General features: G+C 44.4%; 1 protein-coding gene and 1 pseudogene across 1 annotated transcript; both read left to right on the forward strand.

The window, feature by feature from the left end:
* The first annotated feature begins 1505 nt into the window (after positions 1 to 1505).
* Positions 1506 to 10665, forward strand: LOC132817200 (gamma-crystallin S-1-like). Its single transcript, XM_060827482.1, has 3 exons — positions 1506 to 1514; positions 7409 to 7655; positions 10397 to 10665. Exons 1-3 carry the CDS (start codon positions 1506 to 1508, stop codon positions 10663 to 10665), a joined length of 525 nt encoding a protein of 174 aa, XP_060683465.1.
* A 1987-nt stretch (positions 10666 to 12652) lies between these two features.
* LOC132817736 (5S ribosomal RNA) lies at positions 12653 to 12770 on the forward strand (annotated as a pseudogene).
* The last annotated feature ends 10150 nt before the right edge of the window (positions 12771 to 22920 follow it).

Below are 22920 nucleotides of genomic sequence, written 5' to 3' on the forward strand. Positions count from 1 at the left end.
TTTTCTGCTCGGATCCGTTGTCCGTGCGCAGACTCATGTGCATTTGTGACCAGTTCGAACGGGCCTCGGGGGCCAAGGTAAACCGAGGCAAGAGCGAGGCCATGCTCTTCGAGAACTGGGCCGACCAATCCTCGATCCCCTTCACCGTCAGGACCGACCACCTGAAGGTGCTGGGTATTTGGTTCGGGGGGGCTGGGGCATGCGCCAAGTCTTGGGAGGAGCGTATCAGTAAAGTGAGGCAGAAACTGGGCAGATGGAGGCTACGGTCGCTCTCCATCACGGGAAAAAACCTGGTCATCAGGTGTGAGGCACTGTCATTGCTGTTGTACGTGGCACAGGTCTGGCCTATTCCCAGAACCTGCGCCGCTGCAGTCACCCGGGCCATCTTCCAGTCCATATGGAGTTCAAAGATGGACCGGGTCCGAAGGGACTCGCTATACAAAGATCTGGGCAACGGGGGAAAAAATATACCCAATGCCACCCTCACCCTGATGGCCACCTTTGTGTGTGGCTGCATCTAGCTGTGCGTGGATCCCCGGTACACAAACATCAAGTGTCACTACGTACTGAGCTTCTACCTGTCCCCGGTGTTGCGAAGGATGGGCCTGGCCTCGCTGCCGCGGAATGCTCCGAGTAGTTGGACCGCTCCGTACCACCTGTCCTTCGTGGAGAAATTTTTGAAGAAAAACACCTTTGACCACAAGTCCATCAGGAAGTGGTCAGCACGTAGCATCCTTGAGACCCTTCGGGAAAAGGAGAGGGTGGATCCTGTCGAGTGGTTCCCTGAGCAGACTGTCAAAGCAATTTGGCAGAACGCCTCATCGCCAGAACTTTCCAACAAGCACCAAGACATGGTTTGGCTGGTGGTGAGAAGGGGTCTACCGGTGAGACCATTTATGCACGCCCGGACTTTCAGCCACACCGCACGCTGCCCTCGAAGTGGCTGCGGGGGGGACGAGACTGTCACACACCTCCTTCTGGAATGTGCCTATGCAAAGGAAGTCTGGAGAGGAATGCAGTGGTATTTGTCGAGGTTCATCCCGAGCAGCGCCGTGATGTGGGACTCCATGCTCTACGGCCTGTTCCCCGGGACGCACACTGAGACAAACATCAACTGCGCCTGGAGGATCATCAACTCGGTGAAGGACGCTCTCTGGGTGGTCCGAAACCTATTGATCTTCCAGCTGAAGGAGTTGACCCCGACTGAGTGTTGCAGACTGGCACATTCCAAGGTCCAGGACTACGTGTTGAGGGACGTGCTGAAGCTCGGGGCAGCTGCCGCCAAGGCACGGTGGGGAAAGACCACCGTTTAACATCTGCCTGTCTAAAGAAGATCAGGGGGCCCCTGCAGTCATTTGGGCTCTGCTGACGCCTCAGCTCAATATGTGAGTGAGAAATGCACAGATCTGTAGTTAATAATGAAAATTCTGAGCTGTGTATGTAAATGTTGACATATGTATGGCATTACCAAATGTACAGTGTATTAAATATTTTATGAATATTTTATGAATAAAGTATATTTTTGAAATAAAAAAAAAGTTCTGTGTCAGCCTCGTCAATTTCTCTTCCAGCCATATCGCTTGTAATAAACAGCATGCCAATTTCACCCGACCTGGTTTGGGTGGTCTCTACTGGACAAATTTCTCTGATAAGCAGATATCTGTCAATTAGCTGTAAGGTAGTTGCCTTGAATAGGATTTATTTTTTGTAGCAGGGAGCAGAATTAGATTTGCATCTTGCGGGAATGAGTCATTAGTAATCTATAAAAGTTAACATTTTAAAATTGCACACAGTAAAATGACACATGGAGAGGAAGTGATCCCTGATTGTGAGAGAATTTGGTACACATAGAAATTTCTGTTAAGGTTTGCTTAAGTAAAAATTTAATTTAAGAGCAATACTCTGAAATGGAAGCTTAGAACTGCGAGCTAGTTAAGTAATCTAGTTAGACAGGAAATGCCTGGCAGTTTCAAGCAGTTCTTAAGGACCATTTCTTTAGTTGACACCAGTTTGGAAAGTTCAGCTCCACTTTGGTTACTGAACTTGCTCTGACCAATCCTTTGTCCCTTGGCTGGAATGTTTGGATTTTCACTCTCACTCTTGATACAGGGCTTCACTGCAGTTCCTTATACACCACAGCTTTAATCCACATAAGAGACAGACTCTTCCAGTTCATCTGATTCTGCCCAAATTGTCCAGAGCAGATGCAAATGAAAAGTCAACTCAGCACTAACAACCACTGCCCAGTGGAAAGGGCTAAAGATTTACTGAATTTGTTGCGCACAATGTTGAGTCTGGGAGTTGGTACAGTGCCTATATTTGAAAGCTGAGGTGACGCCTCTTAAATTTACATTGAGTTTAATTAGAACAGTGTAGGATGTCACAACAGAGAAATCAGTGTGGGAGAGGGGCAGAGAAGGAAAAACAGCAGGAGCTCATAAGTGAAATGTTCTGCGAAGTGATCAGCCAATCAGTATTTGTTCTCAAGCATACAGAAGAGAATGTCTGACAGACAGTAGATATTGACCAGTTATTAAGGAAGCATTTGCAGAACATTTGGACAATCATAATCTAATCAAGCAAAGTCCACATGGCTTAGAGTCATAGAGTCATAGAGATGTACAGCATAGAAACAGACCCTTCGGTCCAACCCGTCCATGCCGACCAGATATCTCAACCCAAACTAGTCCCACCTGGCAGCACTCGGGCCATATCCCTCCAAACCCTTCCTATTCATATACCCATACAAATGCCTCTTAAATGCTGCAATTGTACCAGCCTCCACCACATCCTCTGGCAGCTCATTCCACACATGTACCACCCTCTGCGTGAAAACGTTGTCCCTAAGGTCTCTTTTATATCTTTCCCCTCTCACCCTAAACTTAGGCCCTCTAGTTCTGGACTCCCCAACCCCAGGAAAAAGACTTTGCCTATTTATCCTATCCATGCCCCTCATAATTTGTAAACCTCTATAAGGTCACCCCTCAGCCTCTGACACTCCAGGGAAAACAGCCCCAGCCTCTCCATGTAGCTCAGATCCTCCAACCCTGGCACCATCCTTGTAAATCTTTTCTGAACCCTTTCAAGTTTCACAACATCTTTCCGACAGGAAGGAGACCAGAATTGCACGCAATATTCTGACAGTGGCCTAACCAATGTCCTGTACAGCCACAACATGACCTCCCAACTCCTGTACTCAATACTCTGACCAATAAAGGAAAGCATACCAAACGCCTTCTTCACTATCCTATCTACCTGTGACTCTACTTTCAAGGAGCTATGAACCTGGACTCCAAGGTCTCTTTGTTCAGCAACACTCCCGAGAACCTTACCATTAAGTGTATAAGTCCTGCTAAGATTTGCTTTCCCAAAATGCAGCACCTCACTGTTATCTGAATTAAACTCCATCTGCCACTTCTCAGCCCATTGGCCCATCTGGTCCAGATCCTGTTGTAATCTGAGTTAAAAATCACACAGATAGTCAACTGATGAAGGAGCATCCCTCCGTAAGCTAGTGTGCTTCCAATTAAATCTGTTGGACTATAACCTGGTGTTATGTGATTTTTAACTTTGTACACCTTCACCCTTTGTACAACCCCAGTTCAACACCGGCATCTCCAAATCGTTGTAATCTGAGGTAATCCTCTTCGGTGTCCACTACACCTCCAATTTTGATGTCATCTGCAAACTTACTAACTGTACCTCTTATGCTCGCATCCAAATCATTTATGTAAATGACAAAAAGTAGAGGGCCCAGCACCGATCCTTGTGGCACTCCAATGGTCACAGGCCTCCAGTCTGAAAAACAACCCTCCACCACCACCACTCTCTGTCTTCTACCTTTGAGGCAGTTCTGTATCCAAATGGCTAGTTCTTCCTGTATTCCATGAGATCTAACCTTGCTAATCAATCTCCCATGGGGAACCTTGTTGAATGCCTTACTGAAGTCCATATAGATCATATCTACTGCTCTCCCCTCATCAATCTTCTTTGTTACTTCATTAAAAAACTCAATCAAGTTTGTGAGACATGATTTCCCACGCACAAAGCCATGTTGACTATCCTGAATCAGTCCTTGTCTTTCGAAATATATGTACATCCTGTCCCTCAGGATTCCCTCCAACAACTTGGCCACCACCGAGGTCAGGCTCACTGGTCTATAGTTCCCTGGCTTGTCTTTACCGTCCTTCTTAAACAGTGGCACCACGTTTGCCAACCTCCAGTCTTCCGGCACCTCACCTGTGACTATCGATGATACAAATATCTCAGCAAGAGGCCCAGCAATCTCTTTTCTAGCTTCCCACAGAGTTCTCGGGTACACCTAATCAGGTCCTGGGGATTTATTCACCTTTAATCATTTCAAGACATCCAGCACTTCCTCCTCTGTAATCTGGACATTTTGCAAGATGTCACCATCTATTTCCCTACAGTCTATATCTTCCATATCCTTTTCCACAGTATGAAAGAAATTGTCTTTGAGTACTGTATTAGAGCTTTTCAAGAAAGTCTCAAGAATGGATAGATGGAAACCAGTAGATGCATCATATGTGGACATTCAGAAGATACATCACAAAAGGTTCAGTCAGAAATCAAGGTAGTTATTTAGCATGGATGGAGAATATGCAAAAAACAGAAAGTTGGGGATAAGGAGCTCTTTATCAGGCCAGTGATATGTGACCAGTAGGGTTCCACAAGGATAAGTGCTGAGACGACAACCGTTATAATATATATTAGTGTCTTGCAGGAAGAAGCAATTCCAAATCGGCCACAATTAGCTCTAACAGTTTTTCACAGATGCACAATAGAAAGTATCCTTTCCAATGCATCACAGTTTGGTACGGCAACAGCTCTGCCCAAGACCACAAGAAATTATAGGTAGGTGTGAACAGTATCATGCAAACCAGTCTTCCATCCACTGACTCTGTCTACACGTCCTGCTGCCTTGGGAAAGCAGCCAATATAATCAAAGATCCCGCCCACCCCGGTTCTACTTTATTGTACCCTCTTCTGATAAGTAGAAGACACAAAAATTTGAAAACACATACCAACAGATTCAAAAACAGTTTCTTCCCTGCTGTCTATCAAACTTTTGAATGGACCTTTCATATATTAAAGTTGTCCTCTCTGTGCACATTCTCTGCAGCTTTAACACTGTATTCTGCGTTTTGTTCTATTACTCTTTACTTTTCACTATATCTTGATACATTGTGACAATAATAAATCAAATCAAATCAAATCATCTTCACAGATGACAGGAAAATAGATGGAAAGCTGTTTTCAAGAGGGATATAAACAGTTCATTGATAGATATTGATATTTTAAGAAACTGGACTAAAAAAGTTTGCAAATGGTATATAATGCGGGAAAATGTGAAATTGTTCATCTTGGAAGGAAGAGCAAAGTAACAAGATATTGTTTAAATGGAGAAAACTTGCAGAATATTGCAAGGCAAAGGCACTTGGGGATACATGTGCATGAAACCCAGAAAGCTAGCACACAGGGGCAAGAGGTAGGCAGAAAGGCTATTAAAATGTTGGCCATTACTTCAAGGGAGTTGAAGTATAAGAATAGGGAAGTCATACTGCAGTTGTAAGACCATTTGGTGTACCGTGAGCAGTTTTGATCCCCTAATTTGAGGAAAGATATTATTATATTGTTGCAGGCAATTCAGAGAATGTAAACCAGGATAATCCATGGTGTAGAAGGATTGTCTAATGAGCAAAGGTGAAACAGGTTACAACTCTACTCTGCGGAATTTAGAAGAATGAATAGTGATCTCATTGAGACATATTGAATTCTTGAGGGGCTTGACAGGGTAAATGCTGAGAGGATCTAGGACCAGAGGGTGAAATCTCATATTGAACAGGGGTCAATTTAAGACTGAGATGAGGAAGAATTTCTTCTCTCAAAGGTGTGAGTATTTGGAATTCCTTGCCACAGAAAGCTGTGCAGCAGAGTGCTTGTGTATATTTAAGACTGAGGTAGATTCGTGATCATTAGGGGAATTAAAGGCAATGGGGAAACACAAGGAAGTTGGTGTGAGGAATGTCAGGTCAGCCATGAAGCCATTGAATGGCAGAGTAGGCAGAGAAGCAGACCAGACCACTCTCTTCGAGTAAAAAATGAGGTCTGCAGATGCTGGAGATCACAGCTGCAAATGTGTTGCTGGTCAAAGCACAGCAGGCCAGGCAGCATCTCAGGAATAGAGAATTCGACGTTTCGAGCATAAGCCCTTCATTCTTTGGCCTTATGGTCTATATTGAATGCATATTTCCACGTTAAAGAGAATTGCAGTTCAACCTGGAAGGACATTATGCGTGTGGGATGGTGGGAAAGGATAAGACACACCACAAGTTTTACATTTGATGTACTTGCACAGAAGAGTGCTATGGGAGGGAGACAGGATGTTGGGCCTGATAGAGGAATGGGGCCAGGGTGCTTTGAAGGAAATTGACCCCATAGAAAGGAGGGAAGATGTGTTTGTTGCTGGCATTACACTGGTAGAAATAATGGAGACTGCTTGGTCAAATGGGAAGGTTGGTGGGATGGAAGATAAGGGCAATGGAGTTGGGTTTCAATTTCAACCGATGGAACTAGGAAAGTGTGTGGCACTGGGATTTACAGCAGTTTGGTAACAAGAGAGGGGAAAAAAGATAATTACTTTGAATTTATGAATTTTAAAAGCATTAAGGGATATAGGGAGAAATTGGGAAGATGGCATTGAGATAGATGATCAGCCATGATCATAGTGAATATTGGAGCAGGCTTGATGGACCAAATGGTTTACTCTTGCTTCGAGCTTTTTTTTGTTCCGATGTATCCTGCAAAATGCTTTGAGCACTTCTCCATAAAACTCTTACAATTTCTGAATTCTAAACATTTCTAATATAGCTATATAACACTGATTTTCTACCATGTATCATGGAACCAGGTTTTAATGGATAGTTTAGTCCCCATTTTAGTCAGTTCAGCAGGGGGTGACGCTGTCACATTGCAAATACAACTGCTTCAGAATTGTGACTGTTCCGAAGGTTCAGCAGAACCGGGGCACAGAAAGCAGGGAATGATCTCGTTCACTGTTCTTCTTTGTAAAGTAACAATGAAATTATGTGTCGGCAAAGAGAGAGAATCAATGGCACCTCATTTGTCTTTGAAGTTGTTCTCTTTATATTGTGTATGACGTGTTTTGTTGCACTTTTGCTGAATTTCAGTTCTGAATCATTAGAATGGTAAATGTACTGCAGCATATAAATATCAACTGGCTCCCCAGGGCTACAATCAGTCAGTTCCTAAGCTAACTGTGGGCTCAAAATGAGAAAGGTAAGAATTTTGAATTTATTGCATTATAATCCATTTTTGCTACTTCCTACATTAACATTTTATTAATTGAGCATATACCTTCCCACAGATCATCTTTTACGAGGACAGAAGCTTCCAGGGACGGCACTATGAGTGCAGCAGTGACTGTGCCGACCTGTCCCCTTACTTCAGCCGCTGTAACTCCATCCGTGTTGAGAGTGACTGGTGGGTGCTGTATGAGAAACCCAATTACATGGGATACCAGTATGTTCTGACCAGGGGAGAGTATCCTGACTACCAGCGCTGGATGGGATACAATGACTGTGTCAGGTCATGTCGCTCTTACCCACAGGCAAGTTATATTTCTGTGATTGGTGAATCTTGCGCCAATAGTCGTGGAAAATACCCAATAACATCAAGAACAGGCATGTACATGTTCTCTTCATTAGGTATATCACTAAACCTATATGCAATTAATAATTGGGTGGTTTCTATGTTCAGCACTAATAATGCACCCTAGAACTCTGTGGGAAGCTGGGGAAGTGATTGTTAGGAATCTTACTGAGATATTTGTATCATCAATAGACCCAGGTGAGGTGCTGGAATATTGGAGGTTGGCTAATGTGATGCCACTATTTAAGAAAGATGGTAAGGACAAGCCAGGGAACTATAGACCAGCGAACCTGACATCAGTGGTGGGCAAGTTGTTGGAGGGAATCCTGGCTCAAAGGTAGAATACAGAGGGTGGTGGTGGAAGGTTGATTTTCAGACTGGAGGCCTCTGATCAGTGGAGTGCCACAAGGATTGGTGCTGAGTCTTCTACCTTTCATCATTTATATAAATGATTTGGATGTGAGCATAAGAGGTAGAGTTAATAAGTTTGCAGCTGACACCAAAATTGGAGGTGTAGTGGACAGCGAAGAAGGTTACCTCAGGTTACAACGGGATCTTGATCAGATGGGCCGAAGAGCTGAGAAGTGGCAGATGGAGTTTAATTCAGATAACTGCAAGGTGCTGTATTTTGGGAAAGCAAATCTTAGCAGGACTTATACACTTAATGGTAAGGTCCTAGGGAGTGTTGCTGAACAAAGAGACCTTGGAGTGAAGATTCATAGCTCTTTGAAAGTGGAATTGCAGGTAGATAGGATAGTGAAGAAGGCATTTGGTATGCTTTCCTTTATTGATCAGAGCACTGAGTACAGGAGTTGGGACGTATGTTGCGGCTGTACGATATTGGTTTGGCCACTGTTGGAATATTGTGTGCAGTTCTAGTCTCCTTCCTATCAGAAGGATGTCATGATATGTGGAAGGGTTCAGAGAGGACTTGCAAGGATGTTGCCAGGGTTGGAGGTTTTGAGCTGTAGAGAGTGGTTGAATAGGCTGGGGCTGTTTTCCCTGGAGCATTGGAGGCTGAGGGGTGACCTTATAGAGTTTTCCAAAATTATGAGGGGCATGGATAGGGTAAATAAACAAGGTCTTTTCCCTGGGGACTAGAGGGTATAGGTTTAGCGTGAGAGGGGAAAGATATAAAAGAGGCCTGAGGGGCAACTTTTTCACGCAGAGGGTGGTACGTGTATGGAATGAGCTGCCAGAGGAAATAGTAGAGGCTAGTATGATTGCAATATTTAAAAGGCATTTGGATGGTAATATGAATAGGAAGGGTTTGAAGGGATATGGGCTGGGTGCTGGCGGGTGGGACTAGAGTGGGTTGGGATATCTGGTCGGCATGGACAGGTTGGACTGAACGGTCTGATTCTGTGCTGTACATCTCTATGACTCTGTGACTCTAACAGGGCTAGAAATTGACTTCCATGCTCATTGCTGAGATTGTTAACACATTGTGAAAACATCTGTATAATTCAATTGCCTGTGTTTCTATTGTGACCTTGTCTTACTTAGCGTTATGTATTCAAGGATTTGCAATTGTTGAAATATTTCAAAATAGCTTTACTTGTAAATTGGAAGCTTAACTCTTGTAACTTTGGTTTGGGCTCTTTAGCAGCTGAAGGTGTGATATTTGTTGAGTGGTATGTGTACTTGTTGAATGGAGTTTTGTGGAAACAGAGCGTCACATCAGTTGGAAATAGTAATTGATCTGCTTCACATGCTGGGAGGGGATGCCTGTGTGAATGTCCTTCTTAACATCAAGGTGTCTCCAACATGAGCTGAAGAACATTTGGTTCTTTAGTATTGCCTTCGATGGTATTACGGATCCAAGATCCACACCCTGAAAAAGAATTATTCGATTGTATAATTTAATTGCATGTATGGATCAAACATTCAGAAGTAAGGACTGTATTATTAGATTGCAGTGTTCTAAGTAATACATTCATCTGCTGATATGTGGATGGCTTGGTTAGAATCAGTGCTCCTAATGTCATATGTATTTCATGCTATTTACAGCCTAGAAACAGGCCATTTAGCCCAAAAAGCCTCATGGTCTGTTTATAATCCTCAGGAGCCTTACTCCTGACCTTCATCATCTACCAACATCAATATATCTTTCTGTTCCAATCTCCCTCATGCATATATCTAACATCTTCTTCAATGCATCCATGCTAACACCTCAATGACTCCTTAAGGCAATGATTTCCATATTTTAACCACCCTCTCAGTAAAGGTGTCAATCCTGAATTCACTGTTGATTTTGCTAGTGGCTGGTTAGTTCAGTTGTCTCAATGGCTAGTACAGGGTTTAGTTATTACTTCAGGGGAGATAAACTTGCAAATGTCTCCACAATCTGTGTCACAGAAAGTCACACAGCTGTCTTTGGGCAGAATATATGTGAATGAATCTTATATTTGTGGTCTGTAGTTTTGTGGTTATGTTTTACATTCCCCTACGTGAATTCTGAAGGGTCACGTTCACAATGAGAAAAGCATCCAACTCCACAGATTTTAAGGAAATAACTGTCTATTAAATCCTCTAAAATTCGCCAAAAACTATTTAAAAATATTTGCATTCTCAGCTGCTCCTTGGTTGAAAGTATTTGGATCAGAATCCCTTGCTTCTAGAATTTGTTATCATTCTAGAATAGGAGTTGACTACAAATTTGAAGAAAATGGCAACCTGATCCTCTTTCTATTGCAGTACCGAGGAGGCTCCTACAGAATGAGGATTTATGAGAGGCCTGACTTTGGAGGACAGATGATGGAATTCATGGATGACTGTCCATCTGTCTACGATCGTTTCCGTTACCGTGACATCCACTCCTGCCATGTGATGGACGGTTACTGGACCTTCTATGAACATCCCAACTACAGAGGGCGACAGTACTTTATGAGACCCGGTGAATACAGGAGATACAGTGACTGGGGAGGCTACAGCTCAACTATCGGGTCTTTCAGGCGAATGAGGGATTTCTAAATTGTCACAGAAACATTTGATTTTTTCTGTTTAAATCACTTCCAAACCTCAATAAAATAGCTTCTATTTGATCATCAACAATTGTATGGGCTTTGACACTTGGATTCTGGTGAAAAGGTTACAACATTAATGGACATCTCCTCCTCTACAATGGACTTTAATGAATTATCTACAAAGCAATTCTAATTAAAAAACATTGGCAAATAATGCTTTAATTTTACAGAAGATAGTATAGACCAGTTTAATTTATGATGTTTACTCTTAAAAAAAGTTGAATGTTTCGATTCCACATCACTTCTGTAGATTAATGGAAAAGTAGAATAAAATTAGTTGAAAGGTCACGGTTGTAATGGTAAAAATGAAAATCCACACAAAACAAGATATTGTGCCAGCCAGACAATCCTTAGAAGCTAGAGATTAAGAAAAGATCAGTTATTTGCATACCCAGCCTTTCTTGTCTCTTGTCATAGGGTATTAGAAATATGAGAGAAGAATGTTTCCTGATGTAGGAGCAGGACACTATTATAGTATGATGTCTTCTGTACCTTCCACAAGCTCAGATCAGACTTCTGGGCTGCTTTATTTATCAATAAACAATAAGGTTGCAGAACTCTATTCTCTGAGCTGTATAATCCCAACCTTGTAGCACAGTCCTATCACATGACTACTGAAGTCATGGTTAGGTAACATCTTACCTCAGAGGCTCATCTACATAGATACAATTTAAGTTTCTGTTCTCCACACATAGAAATGATCAGGCAGCCATAGGATACCTTTGAAATTACAGCTTTTAAAGGTTATTTTCTAGAACAGGTTCTATCTTAAAATTACAACATTAAAAGACATCTGATTGGGTATATGAATAGGAAGGGTTTGAGGAATATGGGCCAAGTGCTGGCATACACAGGATTAGATTAATTTAGGATATCTGGTCGGCATAGATGAGTTGGACGGAAAGATCTGTTCCATGCCGTACATCTCTATGACTCTATGTCTCTCGTTAAAAAATCACGCAACACCCAGGTGATAGTCTAACAGGTTTATTTGGAAGGATGAGGCCACTCCTTCATCAGCTGGTTCTGGAGGTTAAGGTCATGCTCACTGTGCCACTGTCTATGACTCTATACACAGTTGGGTCTGCCATGACATGCATTGTTTCAACACAAATTGGCGATAGAGGAATTTTGACCACTTTCTGTAGAATACGAATTTTACTTACCTGTATTGGCTATATTGTGATTCCAGCCCCCTTAAATAAAATGGTGCTGCTATTACACGATTTTCTTATAACGCAGGGTTGCACAGTCACAGACCATCCACATTATAGCAGAAGCGACTGTAGAGCTGCAAAGTTTAAGCGTTGCATCCAGTTGAGGATATCAGACTCAGTATTGGGATTAGTTGAATTGCACTGCATTGAGCCTCAACTTTATTGTCGGCAACATCCCCAAATCCAAGGTCTCAAATAACAGAACTTTTGGTTCTATATAAAATGGCACAATCTGCTCACCTCACATTCCATCAGTTAGAAATAGATTAACAGCAATAGTACAATTATGCAGAAGTTAATTTGCAATTAATCAACAATTTTAAGTGACTGTACCTAATATTAGCAGCAGTGCTTGAAATAATACTTATGAGAAATGCCCCTTTCAGGTTCATCTTATCTTGAGACATTTGCTGAACTGATTAATTTATCATGTTCAGTGTCTCTACTAGGCAGCCTGATATTCTAGCTCCTGGACAATTATTTTGTTTACTTTCTTTCTAATGATGGCCCTCAGTTGATGTCAAACACAAAAACTCAAAACCCATTAGCTTAATCATATCTCCAAATGTATTAACGTCAGAGCTGTTTATCTAAGGAACAACACTCATTAATGATCTCTTCTGGTGTTGCTGGAAATATGAAATCAGTGCTTGTTGAAAGTTGTGAATATTGTGACAGAAGTTATCCTGATAGAATTTCAATCTGGAACTTCAGCTAGCCTACGGCCATATTAGTCTGAAAACGCCCGATCTCATCTGATCGCGGAAGCTAAGCAGACTCAGACCTGGTTAATGCTTGGATGGAAGACCGCCTGGGAATACCAGGTGCATTGGCTTGCTGCCTCACAGCGCCAGATACCCGGGTTCACTTTCCACCTCAGGCTATGTGGAGTCTGCACATTCTCCCCGTGTCTGTGTGGGTTTTCTCCAGGTGCTCCAGTTTCCTCCCACAGTCCAAAAATGTGCAGGCCAGGTGAATTGGCCATGCTAAGTTGCCCGTAGAGTAAGGGAATGGGTCTGGGTGGGTCGGTGTGGACTTGTTGGGCCGAAGGGCCTGTTTCCACACTGTAAGTAATCTAATCTAATCAAAGATCTTTGGTTACTTGTTCATCTGTAACACCCTGCAATCATAATGGCTTAGCAACTGTTGCTCAAGCTTGATATAAATGAGGAAGTTATCAAATCTGCTTAATGGAAAAGGATATTTGGCATGGAATCATTGAGTGAAAGTCCTCCAAGGCAAACTTTGGGATACACAAATACACAGACTCACCGAGCAGAGGCTGGAAGCCAAGTTCAGTACCCATGAGGATGGCCTCAACTGGGACCTTAGGTTCATGTCACACTGCAGGTGACCTCACTACACTACAGACTTTCTCACACACATACACACTCTTACACTTGATTGCACTCTCTCAGACACACACACTCACACTCATGCTCTCACAGGCGTATGCTCCACGTTCACACACTCTATCAAGCACACATACACACACACGTACTCACACACTCTCTCCCACACACATGCACTCACCCTCACATGCATATACTACATTACACACACATATTCATGGGGTGAATTTGCATTCACAGATATATTCTATTTTGTTCAAAAAGCATACAGTCTGTACGCAATCAGTCCATGTGACTTTTTAGAAATTCCTACTTTGGAAATAGAACCAATCTGAGTCAAGGCTGGGATACAGTCCGACTCTAGCCTCACAACTTAAATAGAGTCAAAAAGTCATAGAGATGTACAGCACGGAAACTGACCCTTCAATCCAACTCATCCACGCTGACTAGATATCCCAACCCATACTAGGCCCACCTGCCAGCACCCGGCCCATAACCCTCCAAACCCTTCTTATTCACATACTGTCGAAGAAATTTGCCCAGTAGGTTAGAGATTACAAAACACAGCTCAAAGTGAAATTGACAGCTTATTGCAAGCAATATCGCTGGAGGAGAAAACAGACCAACTGACTTTTTTTTTAATTTCAAAAATATAGCTTATTCATAAAATATTTTGATGGTCTGTACAGTTGGTCATGCCATACATACATTAACATTCAAATTCTTTACATACAGAGATCAGAAGTTATCATTTGTATATACGTACGTTTATCAATCATATATCCATATATTTAGCTGAGACTGCGTGGGTCCCCTATTCTCCTTAGGCAGGCAGATGTTACACAATGGTCTTTCCCCACCAGGCCTTGGCGGCAGCTGCCCCAAGCTTCAGCGCATCCCTCAACACGTAGTCCCGGACCTTAGAATGTGCCAGTCTGCAACACTCAGTCAGGGTCAACTCCTTCAGCTGTAAGATCATCGGGTTTCGGACCACCCAGAGAGCGTCCTTCGCTGAGTTGATGATCCTCCAGGCGCAGTTGATGTCCATCTCCCGGGGAACAGGCTGTAGAGCACGGAGTCCCACGTCACAGCGCTGCTCAGGACGAAACTCGACAAACATCACTGCATTCCTCTCCAGACTTCTTCTGCATGGGCACATTCCAGAAGGAGGTGTGTGACAGTCTCGTCCCCTCCGCAGCTGCTTTGAGGGCAGCGTGCGGTGCAGCTGAGAGTCCGGGTGTGCATAAAGGGTCTCACAGGCAGAGCCCTTCTCACCACCAGCCAAGCCATGTCTTGGTGCTTGTTACAAAGTTCTGGCGATGAGGCATTCTGCCAAATGACTTTGACAGTCTGCTAAGGGAACTGCTCGATAGGATCCGCCCTCTCCTTTTCCCAAAGAGTCTCAAGGATGCTACGTGCTGAACACTTCCTGATGGACTTGTGGTCAAAGGTGAAAAATGTGTTGCTGGAAAAGCGCAGTAGGTCAGGCAGCATCCAAGGAGCAGGAGAATCGACATTTAAGGCATAAGCCCTTCTTCGGGCTTATGCCCGAAACATCGATTCTCCTGCTCCTTGGATGCTGCCTGACTGCTGCGCTTTTCCAGCAACACATTTTTCAGCTCTGATCTCCAGCATCTGCAGTCCTCACTTTCTCCTCGTTGTGGTCAAAGATGTTTTTCTTCATAAACTTCTCCATGAAGGACACGTGATACAGAATGGTCCAACTAATCGGAGCGTTCCGCAGCAGCGAGGCCAGGCTCATCCTTCGCAACACTGGGGACAGGTAGAACCTCAGTATGTAGTGACACTTGGTGTTTGCGTACCGGGGATCCACGCACAGCTTGTTTCAGCCACACACAAAGGTGGCCATCAGGGTGAGGGTGGCATTGGGTGCATTTCTTTCCCCCATTGCCCAGATCTTTATACATTGAGTCCCTTCGGACCCGGTCCATCTTTGATCTCCATATAAATTGGAAGATGGCCCTGGTGACTGCAGTGGCACAAGTTCTGGGAATAGGCCAGACCTGTGCCATGTATAACAGCAGTGACAGTGCCTCACACCTGATTACCAGGTTTTTTCTTGCGATGGAGAGCGACCGTAGCTTCCATCTGCCCAGTTTCTGCCTCACTTTGCTGATATGCTCCTCCCAAGACTTGGCGCACACCCCAGCCCACCCCAGCACCTTCAGGTGGCCGGTCCTGACAGTGAAGGGGATCGAGGATTGGTCGGCTCAGTTCCCGAAGAGCATGGCCTCGCTCTTGCCTCAGTTTGCCTTGGCCCCCGAGGCCCGTTCGAACTGGTCACATATGCACATGAGTCTGTGCACAGACAGCGGATCCGAGCAGAAAATGGTGACGCCATCCATGTACAGGGAGGCCTTAACCTGCAGGCCCCCGCTGCCAGGAATAGTCACCCCTCTCAGGCTCGCATCCTTCCTGATGGACTCGGCAAATGGCTCTATGCAGCACACAAACAAGGCAGGAGAGAGAGGGCAGCCCTGCCTGACTCCAGATCTGACTGGGATGCTATCTGATTCCCCCCCATTGATTGAGACTGCACTGAATGTTGGTGTAGAGCAGTCTGATCCAATTGCAGATTCCCTCCCCAAAGCCCATTTTGGAGAGGACATCTCTCATATACCTGTGTGATGTCCTGTCAAAGGCTTTCTCCTGGTCCGCTGATCAAGCAGGTGTCCAACCCTCTGTCCTGCATGTATTCGATCGTATCCCTGAGGAGTGTGGGACTCTCAGCGATCATCCTGCCCAGTACAGCACAGGTTTGGTCAAAACAGACCAACTGACTTTTTTTATTTCAAAAATATACTTTATTCATAAAATATGCATAGAATAATTTGATACACTGTACATTAAGTAATGCCATTCATTTTCCACATTTACATACACAGCTCCGAATTATCATTATTACATACAGATCAGTGCATTTCTCACTCATATATTGAGCTAAGGCGTCAGCAAAGCCCAAATGACTGCATGGGCCCCCTGCTTTTCTTTCGACAGGCAGATGTTAAACGGTGGTCTTTCCCCACCGCGCCTTGACGGCAGCTGCCCCAAGCTTCAGCGAGTCCCTCAACACGTAGTCCAGGACCTTGGAATGTGCCAGTCTGCAACACTCAGTCGGGGTCAACTCCTTCAGCTGGAAGATCAACAGGTTTCGGACCACCCAGAGAGCGTCCTTCACCGAGTTGATGATCCTCCAGGCGCAGTTGATGTTCGTCTCGGTGTGCGTCCCGGGGAACAGGCCGTAGAGCACTGAGTCCCGCGTCACGGCGCTGCTCGGGACGAACCTCGACAAATACCACTGCATTCCTCTCCAGACTTCCTCTGCATAGGCACATTCAGAAGGAGGTGTGTGACAGTCTCGTCCCCCCCGCAGCCGCTTCGAGGGCAGCGTGCGGTGCGGCTGAGAGTCCGGGCGTGCATAAATGATCTCACAGGTAGAGCCCTTCTCACCACCAGCCAAGCCATGTCTTGGTGCTTGTTGGAAAGTTCTGGCGATGAGGCATTCTGCCAAATTGCTTTGACAGTCTGCTCAGGGAACCACTCAATAGGATCCGCCCTCTCCTTTTCCCGAAGGGTCTCGAGGACGCTACGTGCTGACCACTTCCTGATGGACTTGTGGTCAAAGGTGTTTTTCTTCAAAAATTTCTCCACGAAGGACAGGTGGTACGGAACGGTCCAACTACTCGGAGCGTTCCGCGGCAGCGAGGCCAGGCCCATCCTTCGCAACACCGGGGACAGGTAGAACCTCAGTACGTAGTGACACTTGGTGTTTGCGTACCGGGGATCCACGCACAGCTTGATGCAGCCACACACAAAGGTGGCCATCAGGGTGAGGGTGGCATTGGGTGTGTTTTTTCCCCCGTTGCCCAGATCTTTGTATAGTGAGTCCCTTCGGACCCGGTCCATCTTTGAACTCCATATGAACTGGAAGATGGCCCGGGTGACTGCAGCGGCGCAGGTTCTGGGAATAGGCCAGACCTGTGCCACGTACAACAGCAATGACAGTGCCTCACACCTGATGACCAGGTTTTTTCCCGCGATGGAGAGCGACCGTAGCCTCCATCTGCCCAGTTTCTGCCTTACTTTACTGATACGCTCCTCCCAAGTCTTGGCGCACGCCCCAGACCCCCCGAACCAAATACCCAGCACCTTCAGGTGGTCGGTCCTGACGGTGAAGGGGATCGAGGATTGGTCGGCCCAGTTCCCGAAGAGCATGGCCTCGCTCTTGCCTCGGTTTACCTTGGCCCCCGAGGCCCGTTCGAACTGGTCACAAATGCACATGAGTCTGTGCACGGACAGCGGATCCGAGCAGAAGACGGCGACGTCATCCATGTACAGGGAGGCCTTAACCTGCAGGCCCCCGCTGCCCGGAATAGTCACCCCTCTCAGGCTCGCATCCTTCCTGATGGACTCGGCAAATGGCTCTATGCAGCACACAAACAAGGCAGGAGAGAGAGGGCAGCCCTGTCTGACTCCAGATCTGACTGGGAAGCTATCTGATTCCCACCCATTGATTGAGACTGCACTGACGATGTTGGTGTAGAGCAGTCTGATCCAATTGCAGATTCCCTCCCCAAAGCCCATTTTGGAGAGAACATCTCTCATATACCTGTGTGATATCCTGTCAAAGGCTTTCTCCTGGTCCAGGCTGATCAGGCAGGCGTCCAACCCTCTGTCCTGCACGTAGGCGATCGTATCTCTGAGGAGTGCGAGACTCTCAGCGACCAACTGACTTTTTTTTATTTCAAAATATACTTTATTCGTAAATATTCATAAATAATTTGATACACTGTACATTGGGTAATGCCATACATATGTTCACATTAACATACACAGTTTAGAATTTTCCTTTTTACATGCAAGTCTGTGCATTTCTCACTCCTATGCCCTTATATTGGGCTGAGGCGTCAGCAGAGCCCAAATGACTGCATGGGCCCCCTGATCTTCTTTAGACAGGCAGATGTTAAACGGTGGTCTTTCCCCACCGCGCCTTGGCGGCAGCTGCCCCAAGCTTCAGCGCGTCCCTCAACACGTAGTCTTGGACCTTGGAATGTGCCAGTCTGCAACACTCAGTCGGGGTCAACTCCTTCAGCTGGAAGATCAACAGGTTTCGGACCACCCAGAGAGCGTCCTTCACCGAGTTGATGATCCTCCAGGCGCAGTTGATATTCGTCTCGGTGTGCGTCCCGGGGAACAGGCCGTAGAGCACGGAGTCCCGTGTCACGGCGCTGCTCGGGACGAACCTCGACAAATACCACTGCATCCCTCTCCAGACTTCCTCTGCATAGGCACATTCCAGAAGGAGGTGTGTGACAGTCTCGTCCCCCCCGCAGCCACTTCGAGGGCAGCGTGCGGTGCGGCAGAGAGTCCGGGCGTGCATAAACGATCTCACAGGTAGAGCCCTTCTCACCACCAGCCAAGCCATGTCTTGGTGCTTGTTAGAAAGTTCTGGCGATGAGGCATTCTGCCAAATTGCTTTGACAGTCTGCTCGGGGAACCACTCAACAGGATCCGCCCTCTCCTTTTCCCGAAGGGTCTCGAGGACGCTACGTGCTGACCACTTTCTGAAGAAAAAAACACCTCAGCGACCAACTGACACAGAACTGACAGTCTGCACAGAGATCAGATTTCCCCTCTCAGAGTTGAGGATGAGACCAGTTTTATAGTAATGCTGCACAATGACACTGATTAAGAAATGGGAAACTACAATGTTTCTGGAAATGGAGTAATTTTGTTGCAAGGATGTTAATTGGAAAATAGTTTATGGGATGAATGTCCTGTTCTTTCACACAATGCAACATCCTGACAGAATCATGGTTCCATTCATCTTCACAGGTAGGTGTTAAAGTCTTTTCTGAAGTGGTGAGGTGCTTCCATTGTCCTGCGGTGCCTGTCTGTCTGTCTTGCTCTTTGTGTGGCCTTTGTGTTGCTGGGTTATGAAACTGCCCTGAGGGCTTTGAGCGTGCCCATGAGAGCTTGAAAGTGTATTCCATTGTCTGCGTGCCGTCTGACCCAGTTCGTGAGCTGCTCGGGAATTCTGGGTGCCTTGGTACAATTTGGCCAATTTGCTTTTGTGGGCCTATTGTGGGTTAGCAAATCTTTTCCCACATATACCCATCCAGATGCCTTTTAAATATTGCAATTGTGCTAGCCTTCACCACTTCCTCTAGCTGCCCATTCCACGCACACACCACCCTCTGCATGAAAAAGATGCGCCCTAGGTCTCTTTTATATCTTTCCCCTTTCATGCTAAACCTCTGGTTCTGGACTCTCCCACACCAGAGAAAAGGCGGTGTCTATTTACCCTATCCATGTCCCACATGATTTTATAAACCTCTATAAGGTAATCTGAGGTAACCTCCTTTGCTGTCCACTACACCTCCAATTTTGGTGTCAACTGAAAACCTATTAGCTATACCTCTTAAGGTCACATCCAAATCATCTATATAATGATGAAAAGTAGTGGATCCAGCACTGATCCTTGTGACACTCCACTAATCACAGTCCTCTAGTCTGAAAATAGCCCTCCATCACCACCCTCTGTCTTCTATCTTTAAGCCAGTTCTATATCCAAATGGCTAGTTCTCCCTGTATTCCACATGATCTATGGATTGTCTGAGCTGAGATGTCAACTTTCTTTTATACTGATAAAACCTTAGGTTGTCTCGGGACTGTGACTTGAAAGAAGTTCTGGGATTTGCACATTAATCAATCAAAGCCTCCATCCCCATTCCAAGTGAATAAAGACTTAACAGCAATCAAGGTTGTTCAATACATCACGCCAGTTGTATGACACTTTGATCTTTTACATAAATTCTGTGTCTCATGATCCTGCCCCACTAGCTGCCTGACGAAGAAGCAGTGCTCCGAAAGCTTGTACTTTCAAATAAAGCTGTTAGACTATAACTTGGTGTTGTGTGATTTTTAACTTTGTCCACCCTAGCCCAACACCAGCACAACAACCACATCATATTTAATGGATGATCAACTGAAACCAAATCTGTGATTTGTAAGTTGGACATGGCTCACCTCATTCTATCTTCATAAAGTTGGGGATGTACACATTGAAAAGGCATGAATATCTGATCGTGATCAGACTAGAGTATTATTACATTAAAAGCAAAATACTGCAGATGCTGGAAATCTGAGATAATTACAAAAAATGATGAAAAAACTCAGCAGGTCTGGCAGTATCTGCAGAGAGAGAAATAGGGTTAATGTTTTCTTGCATGACGTTTCAGAGCTGAACGTTATGAATTTGGAGTATTTGAGAATGGTTAACAATGTATTTTTGCAAGTTCTGTATTTTTGGAGGGATGAGGTTTGGCCAGGTGCTAGTGTAAACAGAAACATTTATCATCTATAGACAACAACACAGGGACATGATCGAGCCTTCATCCAGCAACTCCTCCTCCCATGTCATCTGACATCATTGATAATGCAGTCCAACTATTAACAGACAGTTTTAAACCCAATATTTCAAGGCACAACATCCTTCCCCATAGTCTAACTGTCTCAGACTATGTTTAGCATGTCCTATTTCTCATCTACATGATGCCCCTTGGTGAAATCATCTCTCAGCAGAACATTGGTTCATTACAGGTATGTTGACAATAGCCAGCTCTGTGCATTACCACTTCCCTTGACTTCTCCATCATTTATAAATTATCAGACTGTTAATCTGACATCCAGGAACAGATGAGCAGAAATGTCCTTCAATGAGTAATCAGTGAAATTGACACCATTGGCTTTGGTCCCCACTGCACACTTCCTAGTTACCAACTTTATACTTCTCTCTAGCAACTGGCTCCAGTTCAAACAACTTCTCATTGTTGTTTTCAAGTTCACCTGTGGCCTTGCCCCTCCACAGTTCTCACATCACCTCCAGCTCTAAAACATTTCAGGAAATCTGAGTTCAATTAATTCTGGTCACATCCGATTTCAACAGCTCCAACAATAATATCCCCAACTAATATCATATTGGTAATGTGGGACACAACACTTCAGAAATCACTGTCTTTGAAATGTGGTTGACTGAAGTTTATTGGGTGTGGTATTACATAATTCCTCTTGTGAATCACCGCAATTCACATCAGGATATTCAACAGCCACTGAATTTATCCTCCCCCAGCCATCTTTTGGTTTGTATGACTGTTTAAAAAAAAACACCTGTTGTACTTGACATCAAGCATATCCATAAGTAATTAAGGATTATGACCTGATGTCGTGATGCAGTATAGCAATAAATATATCCTATATTGAGTGATATATGGTTCTGAAGTACACTATTTTCCAATGTTCATATCGGTAGCATTTTGCTAATGATTTTATGTCTAGACCTGTTAGTTGAAAAGATAGTTGCTACTACAATCAACAATACAGCCTTCTATCTACATTGATGATTACCTATTCAATAACAGTTCTGAGGACAAGTGTTAAGAGTATGTGGATGTAACTGTTGGGAGGTGACATAATCCAAAAGATTGCAATTGATGTCGATTGATTTCTTGACATTATACAATATGTCATTGTATACATTGTTAGGAGAATTTTCTTGTGACATGCAACAACACATCACTGGGAGCAACACCCCGAACTCTATCACTAACTATACTGAAATGATTGAATTAACTTTTTTGTCACATGCATTCGAATGAGCGCAGTGACATGCTTGCAATGTCACCTTTTATGGCGCCATCTTAGGTACAAGATGCCTAGGTACAGATATTTAAGCGATTAGTATTAAACAGAAAAAGATAAATAGTGCAGCATAAGAATAAAAAGGAAAATAAAAAAAGCATCAATTTACAGTCGTCGCACCCCAGTCTGAGCCAACACGAAGCATCCAGACCACACCGGGCCAAGTGTCCAGATGTGTGTGTCAGCCTGTACCAAGTGGATTGTGCTGCTTCACGATGGCAGCTCCCATCACTTTCTGAAGGGCAACTATGGTTAGGCAATAAATGCTGACTCAGCCAGGAAAGCACACATCTCCTGAATGGACAAAGGCAATGTGAAAGCACTGATAATTCTACGACAATTAATATCCACATAATAATCCCAGTCAATTGGCAGCAAATGACTAGAAATACCTTAAAGGAACCTTTTCAGATAAATAAAATTCTGATTCAAGTAGAAATGATCCACATAATTAGATTAAACAATTTTAGATGCATTTTATGTTCAAGATAATAATGCACTGACTTTAATTTGTAATTGTCAGAGGACCCTGTGGGTGTGATGTTTCTCTCATAGTCAAACTAAAAGCAAAACAAATCACCCACAGCTGTGAAATTATTTTTGGATATATTTGTGTGGCTTCATTTCTGTTATTATATATTTAATTGTATTTGATGTTTGTGTCTGGGATGGTGTACCTTTCCTGAATGTCTCTGTGGAATTCGCAAGGTAATGCAGTCGAGGTGTTTGAATCTGGCCTGGAAAGCACTGGCCAATGTTCAAAGTTAAAAATCACACAACACCAGGTTATAGTCCAACAGTTTCATTTGGAAACACTAGCTTTAGGAGCGCTGCTCCTTCATCAGGTGGTGATATGATTTTTAACTTTCTATGGCCCAGTCCAACGCCAGTGTCTCCAAATCATGACTGGCC

Source organism: Hemiscyllium ocellatum, chromosome 7 (genome assembly GCF_020745735.1).
Source record: "Hemiscyllium ocellatum isolate sHemOce1 chromosome 7, sHemOce1.pat.X.cur, whole genome shotgun sequence".
Taxonomy (NCBI): Eukaryota; Metazoa; Chordata; class Chondrichthyes; order Orectolobiformes; family Hemiscylliidae; genus Hemiscyllium; species Hemiscyllium ocellatum.

Coding starts and splice junctions, on each gene's coding strand:
- LOC132817200 (XM_060827482.1), top strand. Junction 7,656..10,396: donor TCGCTCTTACCCACAGGCAA/GTTATATTTCTG, acceptor TGCAGTACCGAG/GAGGCTCCTACAGAATGAGG.